The 17141-nt window shown below is 41.3% G+C and overlaps 1 protein-coding gene across 9 annotated transcripts in view; it reads left to right on the forward strand.

Moving 5' to 3' along the window:
- card10 (caspase recruitment domain family member 10) overlaps positions 1-17141 on the forward strand; it is a 79392-nt gene that overhangs the window by 46028 nt on the left and 16223 nt on the right. For all 9 annotated transcript variants that reach the window (XM_062982972.1, XM_062982976.1, XM_062982975.1 and 6 more), the window contains 6 exons: positions 855-1052; positions 3758-3904; positions 8240-8355; positions 10783-10823; positions 12833-12953; positions 15995-16175. In XM_062982972.1, the coding sequence (XP_062839042.1) occupies positions 855-1052; positions 3758-3904; positions 8240-8355; positions 10783-10823; positions 12833-12953; positions 15995-16175 (804 nt within the window). The remainder of the gene's footprint in view (positions 1-854; positions 1053-3757; positions 3905-8239; positions 8356-10782; positions 10824-12832; positions 12954-15994; positions 16176-17141) is intronic.

Genomic DNA, 17141 nt, shown 5'->3' on the forward strand with positions numbered 1-17141 from the left:
GTTGCTTTTTAACAGTGATATTTTCTTCAGTTTATGTGGTGATGGTGACAAATATCCCTAGTAGATTGGTAGAATACCTCCTGACAAAACATTGTGCTGCATGTGAGTAAACCTCATTTCAGAGCTCATGACTTCATGAGCCAAGGCTTGGGGACATTGCAGGGACATTGCAGAGACATTGGCGGACATATACATGCATAAGAATATGGCCACATCTAACTTGTGAACTCATGAGATGGTCAAGAAGAGCAAACTCTCTAATGAAGTTGGTGATGGGTTGGCTAGGGAATGGACCAGAATGCTGATGTATAATAGCTCTCTATCAGTTAGGAACCCCAGTAGTGTAAGGCAAAGCTTGGGCTGGAGATGGGTATCCTTGGGCATTTGTAAAAAACTGAGCATTTGGGGCTCTCTAAACTTATCCTGCTGCTACTGAAAAAGGGCAATAGGAGGAGATCAAAAGCTGAAACTCCCTGAGAAGATTCCTCTGCCACCACCAACTGAAGCAGTGTTTCCTCCCTGTTGCTCATAGTATAGATCAGGGAGAAGAAGAACTCATGATCCTCCAGGGTGATGGGAGTTGAATTGGACTTCAACTCCCATCACCCTTGGGCATGTTGGCTAGGGTTCATGGGAGCTGCTTTCTAGTAAGATCTGAAGAGCTACAGTAACCTTCCTTTGTGGTTACTAGTAGCAGAATAAATTATGGAGATACATGCAGAGTTGCCTGATTTGCATAATTGATTCAGAGCTGAACTTTTGAGGGAGGAGGATACAGCATGTGTCTTGTTCTTTCTGTAATCCTACCTGCCCAAGATATCTTTGCCTCTCCACCAGGACTATCTTTCTTTCAGGCAATACAGAGCCGAGACAGCATTCAGTTGCAGTATTCCCAGAGCCTCGTTGAGAAGGATCAGTACCGCAAGCGTGTCCGGACCTTGGAGGAAGAGAGGGATGAATTGCTGAGCAAAGTTACACAGGCGGAAAGCAAGATTGGCACTCTGGAGACACAGCTGCAGCGTTGTCATTGCACTCGAAGCCTGGCAAAGAAGGTGTGTTTAAAAGGAGGAAGTCTCCAGTGCAAAGCAGAGAAAAGGTTGCTATCTTTGTAAGAGGGATGAGGAAGAGAAGTGTAGAAATTTAGTGGGGAAAAGTTAGGCAGAGCCACTTGTGTGCTGAAGAGACAGTTCTGAGTGTCTAACAACTATTTCTGCATTCCCCTAGACTTTGTCAGGTGGCAGCCTATGTTTCACTATTCATCCAGTCTGTTTGTTTGTTCCTCCCCAGAGACCTCTGTGGGATGTAATTTGCCATTCATTCATATTTTGCTCCCCTAAGCCTGAGAAGCCTTCAAAAAGATTGAGGGACTGGGAAAACTGTGGTCTACAGACAACTTGAATTGTGTTGACCACAATTCGATACAGTATTCCAGAGGAGGTCTGCCTAAAACTGGAAAGAGTTGTGCTACTACTTCCTTCAATATGGACACTATACTATTGACGCTCCCTAGAACTGCAGTGGCTTTTTTTTGGAGATAAGCAGTTGTTAAAAAGAGCTGAAGATAATGTGATCATGGGCATCACTGTTCATGTGCATTTTTGTCCTCACATCTGACCAAACAAAATGGGCAGACTTTTAACAAGCACTTTCCAAAAAAGGTAGCACTTTGAAAATTAGGAATAAAAGTAGGATGAATGTGTACACCATGTGTAATGACTTCTGACATGTCAGCTTTCCCCTTCTGAGAGCAAAATCAGAGGAAACACCTGATTGTTTTCTCTATCACAGTGAGCACGGGCCATTTTCCCATTTTCCTTACCTGATAGGGACCAAGATAAGATGGCCCACTGGCACATTAGACTAATAATAGTGGATACCTAATGGATGGACATCAGTATGCTTTAAAAACCATTATTTTGATCTCTACTAGTACATGGATAGGCATTTGTGGTTGTTCTGAGGCCAATTTTCTGCTCTGGAACTCAAAACCAACCAAACAAAAAGTTACAATAAACTCATTTGTGAAAAATGTATTTTTGATGTCAAACAATAAGTCTTCCATCCTACAACTGATTTAAAAGGTTATTTGATGATTCCAGAGGAGGCACATTTACTATTTTATGGCAGAAAAAAGGAATGTCCAGATGTCTGGACATAAAAACAATCTTGGATTAAACCTGCATGGCCTCACTTTCCCTAGTCCTGTCCTAGGAGTTTCTTATTGTAACTTTTTGAAGTTACAGATTCTGGCTTGCAAGCACTATATATTGTAAGAACAAAGGCAGCAAAATTAAGCATTGGCTATAGAGTTGGCACTGTGAGGCTACATTACAACAAAGGGCTCACTGCTACTCCTTGAAGCTTTTTCCAGCCCAGATTTTTCTGTGTCTTTGTTGCCCCTTCACTGCCTCCTCACTGCCTGCCTCTAAATGGGATCAATGACAGAAGCAGAGGTTGGAAATATGACCTTTTTTTGAACTACAATTCTCAGAGTCTTTCTGCCAATTTGATGACTGGCCATGCTGGCTGGGATTCTGGAATTGCAAAAAGAGTAAATTTTCCAAGCTCTGGATAGACATTAAGAGCAAGAACAACTGCTGTCTGTTTCCCCTCTCCATCTGTAATCACAGCTGTAGTTGTAAGGAATAGGAAAGAGTTAAGATGATGGATACAAGAAACACTGTCAGAGAAGATCAGTGAAAACTGGTCTCATCTCATGTCTCTTTACATGGAGTGGAAAGCAGAGTCCTTTGTTGTTAGTTGCTGTCAAGTCGGCTTCAACTTATGGCAGCCCTACAAATGAGAGATGTCCAAGAGACTTTGTTATCAACAGTCCTGCTCAAATCCTGCAAACTCAGGGCTGTGGCTTCTTTGATTGAGTCTATTCCCTTGCAATACGGTCTTTTTTTATCCTACTGCTTCCCACATGACAAAGCGTTTTCAAAAACAGAGTCCTAAATATATAAAAATGCGTAAAGTTTCTCAGGAATAAGACTTACTATGTTCAGTGGAGTGTGCCTCCAGAGAAGTGTGTGTATCTTAACCTAAAAGGAATAATAAAACCTTGGGGTACATTTTGTCCTTGGGTTCTCCTCTGGAATGGTGACTCCTAAAATCACAAAGGGAATCGTTTTCTCCAGGACCAGCCAATATAGTTTGTTGCCTGAAGCAGAATAACAAGGCCTCTCTCTCATACCAAAGTCTGGCTGTGTAGTGCCTCAATTAAGTTGTTCTGACACAGCAGAAAAATAGTGTAAAAGTCTTTCTCTCTCAATAAAAAACAATGACCTTTATATCTGTGTGCCCATTGCCAACCTTTTCATTTACCCGTGTCTGACAAGATATGACCTCTTTAGGCATTTTCTACATCCTTCAACCTACCTCTACTGTATTTTTGGCCCAGAGGTCTTTCATTTCAACATGGTTCGCTATTATCAGTGGTTTCACGCATCCATGTGAAACCTGGGATCATATTACCCATGGATGCAGGGGTCATACTGTAATAACAAATACATTAGTAAAGGAGTTGCTTCCTTTTCATGATATCCTTGATCTGAAGTGGCTGCCTCATACCTAATAGTTCACCTGGTTTAGGTTTTCTCTCATGGCCTCAACTTTTTTCCTTCCTAAAATTATTATAATATGTGGGTTCATTAGAGCGTTTTGGTTCAGGCATGTTTAAGATTCAACACATTTTGTTGTTCCTGAAGGAATTAATTCTATCTTGAAACAAATTGTTTTCTTTCCCCCTTCTTAGATGTGTTCCTCCTCCTACTCTCTTTGTTCCATCCTCAGTAGCACTTGGAGCATGATAGAGAAGCCTTCAGCCCTCGAGGATGGGGTGGGAGATGCACCAGGCATGCTGGACATTGCATTTTCTGAGGATTGTCTAAACCAGGAGGAGGTAAGAGGGGAATTGTATACACTGGAGTGGGGTGGAGCTCATGCCTTATACGTATTTGGAAAGTCCCAGGATTAGTCATCTATATATTTTATTAAGAAGGCCTTGTGGCAGGTGATGGGAAAGCATACTCTCCAGCATTGGTGGGTCACATGTGGCTAAGCACTATCAGTGTGGTGAAGTTATTAATGAGGAAGAAACACAAACCTACCACTTCATCACATTCATTAAATACTACTGAGCCACCCACTTAAGAAATGGCAACCTGCTGTGTTCATCACATGACATAGGCTTTGAGTGTAGGGTAGAAATATCTTGGGTTAAAGAAGTATTGCAAAGGGTTATCATTTCAGATGCTTTCCAAGCTGGTTGGCAAGTGACTTTTTTTTTGCAAATTATCTGGATAGAGATGGACTAAATGGTCAATTCTGTCATGTGATTGTATTCGTTGTTCTCAGCTTTAAAATGGTACGGGTAGGCAATTTGTGGGAGGAACTGAAATTCCCCTTTGAGAAAAAGCTCCACCAATAATAATAATAATAATAATAATAATAATAATAATAATAATAATAATAATAATAATAATCCTAGTTTGCAAGTGTTATTTTCTGTTTAATTGTGTAGTCCTTACTTTGAAAGTAGTTGTGCTCCAGAAACTTTGTTTTGTGCCTATAAACTATGTTAAATTGTTGGAGACTCTACAAGAAATCTAGTCATTGAGAGCAAAATGTGCTATAGCAGGATGTCCCTTCTGCAAAGACAAAGTTTTTGCAGTTTAATAAACATCTCCCATGTGTTTATGATAGAACCAAATAGAAAATTACATTTATAACTCAGGAACAAAAATCATAGTCTAGGAGAGGAGGTGTTTCCTTTCACAAAGAAAACGGGGAAGTGACAGTGGGCGGGAACAACTCTTTGCGATGTGATAGCAAAGCAACAGTAGAACTTGTGAATAAAATGGGTAGATTGCTCGTATGTGATGGAGGTAGGAAAATCATCATTTAATTTCAAAATGGAGTATGCTTGAGCTGTATAGTAATCTACTCTTCTGAACACTTGACAGTGTTTAGTGGGATGAAGTCTTAGGATAGTGGTTCTCGACCTGTGGTTCCCCAGGTGTTTTTGCCTTCAACTCCCAGAAATCCTAACAGCTGATAAACTAGGTGGGATTTCTGGGAGTTGTAGGCCAAAACGCCTGGGGACCCACAGGTTAAGAACCACTGTCTTAGGAGAAGCTATAGCCGTTTTCTTTTGCCTGCGTGTACTGGGAAGGGCATATTCCATCCTCTCTTCTCTTTTCTCCCTAACTCTTAGGTCCCTTCCACACAGCCATATAACCCTGAATACCAAGGCAGTATCTGCTTTGAACTGGATTATTTGAGTTTACACTGCCATATAATCTAGTTCAATGTGGATTTTATACAGCTGAGTGGAAGGGGCCTTAGTTAACTGAGTGCAAACTACTTTTGAACATTGAATCCAGTTTGCAACATTGAAATAAGATGAAGGGAAAGGGGGAATGTAAGATAAGAAGAGGGATCCTGGAATATTTTAAGAGAAGGAGAAATGCTTGGGAATGGGGTATTATCAGCAGAGAATTTGGGATTGAGGAATGATGAAAGCAATCCCATTAAGTCATAATTGTTCTGATTTCCATACATTAGCTTAAAAATTCTCCACAGTTATCCAGTTTTTTTGTCTAAAATTTAAAGGTTATAATATTTCTTTGCTTTACAATTAAGGCTAAGATCCTTAAAAAGATAACAGTTTCACCCCAGTACTTGAAAGCTATATTATGTTTATTGTTTGTTTATATCTGTCTTATCCCTCGAGCTCAGGTTGGTTGCCAGCAATTTTGTTATTGATTTGGATTCATGTACCTGAAAAAGCCAATTAAAAATATCACATAAACAGAATTAGGACTACAGAGGTGGTGAGACAGGGAGACAAACAGAATGTTAAAATGTGTGAGTCAGATGTTGTCTGGAATACTTCACATATCTCATCCCGTCTTCATAGGAACCTGTGAGATTTAATGTTGGTGTTAGGCAAATGAGGTTTTTCTTTTTCGGCTGTGCTCAGTTCAGGATTAGAGCAATAAAATCCTAGAGTTGGAAGAGACCACAAGGGCTATCCCGTCCAACCCCTTCCGTGCAGGAATACACAATCAAAGCACTCCTGGCAGATGTCCATACAAGTTCTGTATAAAAACCTCTAGAGAGGGAGGCTCCACCACATTCCGAGGCAGCATATTCCACTGTGGAACAGCTCTTATTGTCAGATATTGTCCTAATATCCAGGTTGAATATCTTTTCCTGCAATTTTAACCATCACTTCAGGTCATTTATTCATGAAGGTTGCAGAAACAGGTACTCAGTATTCCTCAATGCACAGTGGAACAGTAATCAAGTACTTTGGCAGATATGTAATTGATTGAACAGTTTCGATTTCAGCAAAAGGTGGTATAGCACATCCACTATGTTGCCAGCGATTGCTGTCGCAACGGCATGACTCAAAAGGGCTGTGTGAAGAGGTTCATAGAGTTAGAGTTAGTTCCAGTGACTTATCAAACTACAAACCCCAAGATTCCAAAGGAGATAGTCATAGCTGTTTAAAGTGGACACTCTTTTACTATCTAGTGCCTTCTTAACTAGGTGGTATGGGGATTTTGGTACCTGGAACAGATTTGGGAGAAGTATGCAGGTCTTGTTATGCCCTTGTTGCAAGCCACCTAAAGGAATTGGTTATACATCTACGCTGTAAATTCTGCTAAAAATGCATTTTTGAAAATAAATTGTATATGAAACTGATGCTGTTGTCACTATGTTAATCCTCTCCTATATGCAGCTGGCTGTTTGCGGCGCATTATCAGTGGAGCAGTTAGTAGATTTTCTGAGGTAGTAACAGAGCCTGTGTGTATAGTTTGCTGCGGTGAAATATTTACTGTGAGCTTTTGGAGCTATAGGAAAACAAGTCAGTTATGTAATAGGAAACAGCCTCCATTAGGGACATATTCCCTCCCTCCCTCCCTCTCTCAATAAAATCCTAGAAGAGATCTTCTGAATTCATCTCTAGCCCCTTTTTTCTGACAACAACTCATGGAATCCTTTAAAAAGGGAAATTATGCCTCTAAGTGGTGCAGTTTCTCCTTAAAATATGCAGGGCCCCATCAGTTATTTTAGGCAAAATAATTATTGAAATAAAGTTTTATTAAAATGGCAGCAACCTTTTGGCCTCTTCTCATTTTGTTGTGCTGTCGAAAGGTTTCATGGCTGGAAACACTGGGTTGCTGTGAGTTTCCGGGCTGTATGGCCATGTTCCAGAAGCACTCTCTCCTGACATTTTACCTACATCTATGGCAGGCATTCTCAGTGATTGTGAGGTTTGTTGAAAACTAGGCAAGTGGGGTTTATATATCTGTGGAATGTCCAGGATGAGAGAAAGAACTCTTGTCTGTTTGAGACAAGTGTGAATGTTGCAATTGGCCAACTCGATTAGCATTTAATAGCCATGTAGTTTCAAAGTTTGGCTGCTTCCTGCCTGGGGGAATCTTTTGTTGGGAGCTGATTAGCTGGCCCTGATTGTTTCTTGTCTAGAATTCCCCTGTTTTTGAGTGTTGTTCTTTATTTACTATCCTGATTTTAGCCAGATTTTGTTCATTTTCATGGCTTCCTCCTTTTTCTTGAAATTGTCCACATGCTTGTGGATTTCAATGGCTTCTCTGTGTAGTCTGACATGGTGGCTGTTAGAGTGGTCCAGTATTTCTGTGTTCTCAAATAATATGTTGTGTCCAGGTTGGTACATCAAGTGCTCTGCTATGGCTGACTTCTTTGTTTGATTTAGTCTGCAGTGCCTTTCATGTTCCTTGATTCATGTTTGGGTGCTGTGTTTGAATGAGAAGATTTGAATGAATCTTCTCATTTCATTTTGGATCTAGTACAGTCTCTGAAGGGTCTCTGATTTGGAAATGGGTGCCCAGATCCCTAGAGCATGATTGAAATGTGAAACAACAAAACAAACATATCCTACCCAATCTTCATAACTATTTATTTTATTTATACACAAATGTGTACATAGTAAATCGACTGGTTAAAACTCTTTCATTATCCATGGGAGCTTGGGAGGGAAAAGGTGCCATCTCAGGACTACTCCTCCTCTCATTAAAAGGTACAATAATGATGACCCTCATTATGTTCATTATGTCTCCCTGGCCTCTGATAGATGCTCACCCCAAATTTAATCATTTCAGTCCAGTTGATAACTAATAAGACACAGAAATTTGGATAGAATCTGTCTTGACTCAAAGATTTCCTCTTCTGTCCCATTTTTCCTCAGGAAGTGACTCCAGACAGAGAGAAGGACATAAACCGTCTATCCATCTTCCCCTTCCCACCCTGTGCTGGTTCCATCCTTCGGCGGCAGCGTGAAGATGGACTGGTCCCCATCAAGAGGTGATGCCTGGGATCCTCAGCTGTCTGAACCATGTGATTTCTTCCTCTTGAACTACATAGAGACTTTAAAGTGTTTGTAGGGTGGGGAACGTGAAGCTTGGATACATTGGACTCAGGGTCCTATAAAAGGAATGTATGCTGTGGGCACTCAAATTGAAGATATGGTAGCAATGGTGGGAAGAGTTAAAGAGAGTCAGGATTTTTAGTAGAAACAATTCAGAGGTTTCAACTGTTACTGTAGATTCCTGGGGTAAACAGTTTAAGTTTTGACTTCAGGAGAAGACAATAGGCTGTTGAATTGAATATGCTGTCAGAGTACTTGTTTGGCTAAAGATGAGGAGAATATAATGGCGGTGTACCAAAGTAGCAGTGACTGGCAATCCCATTTCAATGGGAACATGATTCTGTTTAAAACGCTGAACTCCCATCTCCTAAATAAGCTCAGTGTCGTTAAAGTAAAGGCTAAAGCCCAGGAGTGATCTTATTGCCCTATTGCCATTTCTCTAGCTGCCACTGGGTAAAAGAATGGGCGGAGGACCATTATATTTGAAATGAGGAAAGGAAGCTTAGTAATGGGGTATATGACAGAAGATCATTATTATAATGAGCTGAGGAAATCTTGTAGACAAAGAAGCGAAGTTATGTCACTGGTCAGTATCTAGGATGGATTGACTGTGCTCAAGGAAGCTGCTTGGAAGGGATCTCAGAGGAGGCAAGTTTGGAAAGTCACTTGTATTTTTAATCTATAACCTTAGTGTGGTCCATACATGGATAGTCAGATCTGGCTTGAGGAGGTGCCTCCAAACCTTACTATCTTTTGGCTGTGAACATGACAGAGAACAATCCCAAACTGTTGTCTTTGAATTGTGCCTGGAGATAAAAGTGATTCAGATTCTCCTATGTGTTACTCTTCCTTTCCATTGGGAGATAAAGCAATGTGGAAATCTGGACACCTTGCTTTATCTCGCAATCTTAGCCTGTTTGAGAAAACAGGATAAAAATATAGCAACTGATTGAACTCGTATCTAGCTGTGGGTACAACTACACTATAGAATTAATGTAGTCTGACCCCTGTTTAATTGCAATGGCTTGAAAATATGGAATCATGAGAACGGTAGTTTTATAAGATCTTTAGTGCTGGAGCCTCACTATACTACACATCCCATGATTCCATAGCATTGAACTATGCCAGTTAAGGTAGTGTCAAATAGCATGAATTCTACAAGTGTAGATGCACTCTAAGTTTCAGCCTTTGGATCTCAAATGGCAACTATTAATTGGCAGTTGGTGCAGCCCATATCTGTTATGAAGTTTGTGTGAATTTTAATGAAACTAACCAAGATGTTGAACTCTAGCATAGAAAATTGCAATCCAAAGGAGTCGAGCACCTTGGATAGCTACTTTGAGGTTCAACCTAAAATCTAGAACTGATTCATCATCCTATCCTCTCTCTGTCCTCACCTGTATTCCAGAGCTGATTAGCTCCCCATGTGAGCCATGTACCCTGCATACAGCCAAGGAAGGCTGGAAGGGGAAATGGGGGAAAGAAAGCCTGTGCCCAACTGAATATTGTCCCCCCCAGTCATAATTTGAGGAAGACAATTTATGAAAACCCCAGAGCAAATTGGGACAAATGCATCCTAGAACTGTACACCACTATTTTAATTGTAGTTTATTTTGCAAGGCTGTGTTCCGCACTCCAGGCATTTCTCTCTCAGCCCCATTCTTATCTAGCACTGGGATAAGGTGGAGTGGAATAATAAAACAGCCTGGGTGCATGTGGGACCTGGGGACCCATTTGATTGCCAGTCTCTTTCCTCCCGACTTTCTATTCTAAGACAGAAAGTTATTCAAGTGGGCAATTAAAATCTCATCAAGTTTTCATCACACTTAACATTCAGGAATCAAGATGGGCATGGGAGCAAAGGGACCCTGCTCAGAGCTGAAAAAAAGAGAAAAATCACAGCTTTTATTCTAGCCTGGTTTTTCAGTTATCATGGCTCTGTCTCTACGGTCTTTGCCATATGTCGCAGAGCTCCAGAAATCGCCTTTGAGAACAACAACTGCCAGAATCCCCCAGCAGTACTAGCTGGGAGTTCTAGGAATTGTCATCCAAAAAAGGAACTTTTTCAAGCTGTGGTTATGCCAAGGCACTGTTAAAAATACCTAGGAAGTTGAGTCAGTACAAAGGGCTGTTGACAAAAGCTATGCCTCCTCTGCCCCCAGGTAGAAGAAAGAGGCTGAGTAAATGTAAAAAAAAAAAGGTAGAAATGTAAAACACACCAGCATGGCGGTGATTTTAATAGCGCTTGTCATTATCTTTGAAGAACAGTGTTAGAGGGAGATAGATTGGGGGCGAAAACAGCTTTGATACATGTAAGATTGTGAATTAATGTCACTCTTTCTGTCTCTCCTTTGTGCCTTCAGTCAGTCTTATGGGTCCTTTGGCAGCATGGAAGACTTAACAGGTATTGCTCATATTATTGAATTTCTCCTTGAAAGCCGCACTGAGAGGATGGGAGGGGCTTGCCCAAGTGCCTGACTGGGTTCCCCACAAGGGGGCGCCCTTGCTCCACCCTCCTCCTCCTCCTGGCTCCAGGAGCCCCTCCGGGCCTCACCCTCCCTCTTGCAGGCATGCATGGATGCCTCTGTTCTTGGGCGATTCCGGTCTGGTGTGTTTAATTTATAGTGGATTTTTTTATTTGACAATTCGATTCAGTTTCAGAGGAGTAGGAACTGCAATTGATAAATGCTTCAGCTTCAGGCCGTTATTGGTTCCTCTTGACAGGCTGTAAATCTCTAGAGCATGTCTCACTGTATATCTCGGGCCTGGCTGGATTTGTGGCGTTTTTCTCTACCAATGTATCTACTCAGGAGGATTGGATTATGTGCAAAAAGGACTGCCTGGCTTCTGAATTCAGATGCTAAGGATGGGGGAGTTTCCTAGGGACCATTCAACACATAGCTGAATCCAGTTCACATTTCTTCTGCTGCCTCCTTTGTTGGATATCCGGTGCATGTATTATTGGAATGCAGGAGAGACTGTGCTGAGTAATCCATTATAAAGGAGAGTGGAGAGGTTTTTTAAAATTACTTCTGTTCAAAGATACTGTTTTGGATTACAATCATAGATCCCCAGCCAACCTGACTGTGTTGGCTAGGAGAATACTGGGAATTGTAATCCAAACAGTATTTATTTATTTATTTATTTATTTATTTATTTATTTATTTACTGTATTTATATTCCACCCTTCTCACCCGGAAGGGGACTCAGGGTGGATCACATTGTACACATATAAGGCAAACATTCAATGCCATATAAACATAGAACAGAGACAGAGACAGAGACAGAGGCAATTTAAACCTTTTCCAGCTTCCAGCTTCCAGAGTGTATGCTTGATTCTGGCCACAGGGGGAGCAGCTGCTTCATCATCCACTGCAACTGCACTTCCTCATTCCAGTGGTGGCTGGATGATTTTTATGGTGTCGTAAATTAGCCTCTCCACATATAAGTGGTACCTAAATTTCCTACTTGATAGATGCAACTATCTTTTGGGTTGCATAGGTCAGCAACGAGCAGGGGCTATATTTTATTTTTAATTGTCGGGTGCTCACCCCGACACGGGCTGGCCTTGAACTCATGACCTCTTGGTCAGATTGATTTATTGCAGCTGGCTGCTAACCAGCTTGCGCCACAGCCTGGCCCCTGAACTTAACCAAGTTCTGCTTTTCTGCAGGAAAGCTACTTTCTTATGATCCAGATCCTGCATGGCCGACCTAACAATTAAATGGTCCAGTTATGGAGGTTGGAAGTAATTGTCTGATTTTTGTGTGTGTCAGGAGTGACTTGAGAAACTGCAAGTCACTTCTGGTGTGAGAGAATTGGCCGTCTTCAAAATTGTTGCCCAGGGGATGCCCGGATGTTTGATATTTTACCATCCTGTGGGAGGCTTCTCTCATGTCCACACATGGGGAGCTAGAGCTGATAGAGGAAGCTCATGCATACTCCCCCTGGATTCGAACCGGCAACTTTCTGGTCAGCAACCCAACCTTCAAGTTAGCAGTCCTGCCGGCACAAGGGTTTAACCCATTGCGCTACTCTTCTAGTTTATATAGCTCATTGTGATGGAAAGACCTACATCTGCATTCCCCAGCCTGGAAACCTCAAAGTATGTTAGTTTGAAATGCCCACCAACTTGGGTAGAAGCTGAATGTGATGGAGGTTTCAATCTGACTCCTCTGGCTGAGAATGACTAGTTTATATGACTAGCCATCACCCAAATGGTTGGACTATTAAATGTTACCCCAGCTATATGGGAGATGCTCATGGAAGTGATCCCTCAGTTTGGAATTTTGCCAACCCACCCACTTAAGTGTTATTGTCTATCTTTGCTTCATTCTCTTTGAGAATCTGAGCAAAGGTAAATCCCTGAATGTTCGGCATGATAACTTGGTTTTCTCCCTTTCCTCTTTTCAGAAAGCGTCACCACTACCGTCTCCTCTGCCAGATCCCCTTCATCATCAGGCAGTGCACATACAAGGGCAAAGTCAGAAATCTGCTTATCTACCATCTCCGAACAGCAGGGGTTTGCCAGGAGGTCTCTTTGCTTTTTTGTTCTCCATTTCCCAATGGTTTCTAAGAACAGTTTTTTGAATTATAGCCCTGTAGAAGATGGGGTACTTAGATTGGAAGAGTTAGTCCTGCAAGCCTACCTATAGTGGCAAATCAGAGGGATTTGGGTCTTGGTATTTCTTTAAGGGACACTGTCTTCTGTCATGGTGATTATGGGATTATGGGGGATGTAGTCAAGAAGTAGCTTTTCCAATATCTGTGGTTAAAAATGTGTTTGGTACAATTACGTTTCCATGTCATCCATTTTTAGGATTCTTCCTCCAGTCTGCTGGGCCTTAGACTGTTGCTGCTACTGCTGTTGAAACTGTTCCCTTGAATCCTTTTGGTTGTGAAAACACAAAGCTGCCTGATACTATTTCAGACCATTGGTCACTTTTCTCCAGTAATGCCTCCTGAAATTTGTGGCTTCTTCATGGTCACTGAGTTGGCAATGCAGAGATAGAAAAAAGCCCAACAGTTTGCCTTCAGTCAGATTTGCAAAGTGTAGATTATGGGTCAAATTCTTTGTTTTGGGGTCCCAGGTATGGCCCTTGAAGCCCCCCAGAAGCCTCACCTAAGCTATCAGACACCCAAATTCTTTCAAACCAGCTTTTGAGTGATTTGTCAACAGAAAGCCATTCCAAAGCTACCTGCAAATGTAGATTGCTTTCCTCGGTGCTCCAGTATTGTCAACTCCCATAAAACTAGGGGGGAAATGAGTAAAATAGTTGAAAACTGCCCAAAAAGGTAGCCAGAAGTTATGTTACATCACTTCTAGTGTGCCAGAACATTTTGTTGTTGCCAGCCAGGCTCAAAGAGGAAGGAAATTGTTCCCCTCTACTTTGCAGTTGCCTACCCCTGAGTTGTCCTTGTGCTTTCCTGTGGAAGTTTAGGATTTATAGTTTTGCGAGATCCTTAAAATTCTCTGCTCGAAAGTTTCAGTGCTGTAATTCAGGGGAATGGACTAGAGCTCTAAAGCAGTGAATTCTAAGTACCTCACTAAATTACACATAGCTTTTGTTATATTTTATTTATATCTTGCCTTTTTCTCAGCCCTGAAACACCAGACAACTTACAAAATGGATACAGATAAAAGTTCACATCACTGAAATATACAAAAGTTAAAATGTAGTTAAAATACCAATAGAATCCAGAGATATTTAAAAGGCTGTCCAGAGGCTAGAATAAGGACCAATTGATTCAAACTACAGGGAAAGAGATTCCATTTAAACATCAGAAAGAAACTTCCTGTCGGTAAGAGCTGTTCAACAATGAAATACACTGCCCAGATTCTTCTTCTCTGTAAGTTTTTAAACAGAGGCGCAGTGGCGATCTGTTGGAAGTACTTTATTTGTGTGTTTCTGCATGGCAAGGGTTTGTGCTAGCTGGACCTTAAGGTCTCTTCCAATCCTTGAATGTATGGTTACAGTTGACATGGTATGAAGTAACTGAGTAATAAAGATACATCTGTGGTGCATTAAACAAAGTAACTCTACAATGGAAGGGCTATTCTTGATATTTGTGATATCTCTTTACCCCATTTTAAGTAATGGGGGAAAGCAATTGCAATTGCTATTTTCTTTCATTTCAAGTCCCTATATGGGGCATGACTCATTTATTACATTTTCATAGACCTTTTCAATAAAAAGTGCCTAGGGCAGTTTACATGAAATGGAAATGCAAACAATTGAAATTGAAGCAAAACAGCTGCAAGTAATCATAAGGATATCAGCCCTGCTTTAGGAAGGAAATTGTTCTTCATAGCTCAGTGTTACAGTGTAAGTGTCCCTATAAAAGTGCCCTTCTGAAATGTTGACTATAGTTCCATCATCCCCAGACAGCGTGACCATCAACACACATGTAAGGTATCCAGATGGGGAATGCCATCCTCTTGATTTGTGTGCTGGAGATTCGAGGTCGAGTGTCTGACACCTCCAAGTTAAAGGCCTTTAAGAACTTGGTAATGGAGGATTTTTCTCTGCAGACCTATTGGTAGTTGCAAGGGAAGCTGTGGGCCTGCTAGTCTGGTGAGGCCAAGTGGTATGATCATGTTTCATCAGGATGCATGTCCTTCTCACAGGATCTATGTGCACACCATTTCTTTAGCAGCTGTTAGGACATAGGCCTCAAATATCTTGGAAAGATTAGAATTTGGGAATGAAGGAGCAAAGCTGGTGATTGAAACTTACTTCTTGTTCTCTTCACCACCTTCCAGTTTCCAGCATCTGGAAACTGTAAATGACCAAGCCATATTTAATATCTTATTAACCCATTGTTCTTCCAAGGAGTTTAGCGCTTTCCTCTTTTTGTAAATCCTCAGGGACCCTATGAGGCATATTTGGCTGAGACATAGTGACTGGCTGAAGATTATTAAATGATCTTCATGACCAAGTGAAGATTTGACCATGGGCTTTCCCAGTCCTACATCCAACATTGTAACTATCACACCATCCTAGACCATCTTGGACTGGTCAATGATAACAGCAATATTCCTCTTGTGTGACAGACTTACTGCCATTCTCTACCAGAGATTGGAAAAGTTACTTCTTTGGATTGCTACTTCAGAATCTCCAGCATCGTCATTGTTGTCCTCCTCATTATCTTGCCTTTCTCTCGGAGCTGAGGCTCAAGGCAGCTTACAATTTAAATATGACTACTGCCCACGCTGCTTGGGGGATTCTGGAGTATGTAGAAGAAAAGCCCTCTGGTCATAACTGGAAGTTTCCATGTCAGTGGGGTGGTGAATCTGTTCTTTGAATTTGTCTGAACTTTAAAGAAGCTGGCCAAAGTTCTGAACATTATCTCCAAACTAAGTCCACTACCTTGGATAACTCTTTTGAAGCTCAGGCTCAAATTCAGAACTGATTCACTATCTACTGGCATGGAAGTCTCCCACTGCCACTGACAAAATGTTTTCACTATGATTTATGGAGCTCCCTGGATCCTCCTAATCAAGCCAGATCATTGATACTCCTTGCAGAAATGCTTTGACTGAAATAGTTTTCTCTTTCTTTCTTCCTCAACCAGATCTGTTGTGGTGCATTTGTCTAACACAGCCCCCTTGAGCATCCCAGCACCACAAAGCAGGGGCCTTGCGGGAGACATCACCATCCTCGGAGGAAACAGAACTGGGATTTATGTCCAGTGGGTGAGACCAGGCTCAGAAGCTGAGACCATAGGACTTCGAGAGGGATGTCGACTCCTAGAGGTATTAATGAATGAGTCATGGTTAACCTTTGACCAAAGAGAGTTTAATATGGAAGGTGAATGCTGCAATAATCAAAGAGTGATGTTTCTATGTTCCCTCTCAGAGGTATGTGGAGTGCACCTTGCTTGGAGTTCAAATATATAGAATACCAGGTTATACATAGTGGATGTATTATATATTGTAAAGGTGCACAGTTGGACAGTGCCTTTTTCAGGACCAACTCATGTGTCATAAAGGTAGGTATACTTTCATGTTCTTCAGAACACTTTGTCTAGCTGGGTCGCACAAAAATGGGGAAGAAACGGAAAAATCCAATAACTAGGCAAGATGTAGCCATGAGGTCTGGCCGAACTTTTGGACTTTGATCTCCTAAGTTTTGTTCCATCTAGCCTGATTAAGAGTTCTGAAGAACTCAAAAGACTGCACACTTATATGGAATTTCGGTTGTCCCTATAAATATTAGTACCTAACTGTTGGCCCATATTCCATTTAACCAATTCTATATTGATAGAAGTAGCCAAAGTATGAAATGAATTGGGTAATCTATTGATGCTTGCTGACTTATGATGACCCCATAAATTTCATAAGGTATTCTTAGGCAAGAAATACTTAGAGGTAATTTATCATTGCTTTCCTCTAAAATATAGCCTATAGCACTTGGTCTGGAGGAACCTGAGTCGCTTCAAGTTGCTCCTGACACGAAAAAAATAGCACTTGGTATTCTTTGCCTGTTTTCAATCCAAGCACTTACCAAGACTGACTCTGCTTAGCTTACAAGATCAAATGAGATATGGTGCCTTCGCAGTATTTAGACCTAGCATCTCAATGCCAATATAATTGCTATGGTGCTATTCTACCGTCTTGGGACTTTGGTAAGAAACTTAAGAGTTCTCTACTAGAGACCAATAATGCATGTTCACAAACTATTATAAGTGCTGCATCAAACTTTATATACCAGGATGCTGT

This window comes from Anolis carolinensis, chromosome 5 (genome assembly GCF_035594765.1).
Source record: "Anolis carolinensis isolate JA03-04 chromosome 5, rAnoCar3.1.pri, whole genome shotgun sequence".
In the NCBI taxonomy this organism is placed as follows: domain Eukaryota; kingdom Metazoa; phylum Chordata; class Lepidosauria; order Squamata; family Dactyloidae; genus Anolis; species Anolis carolinensis.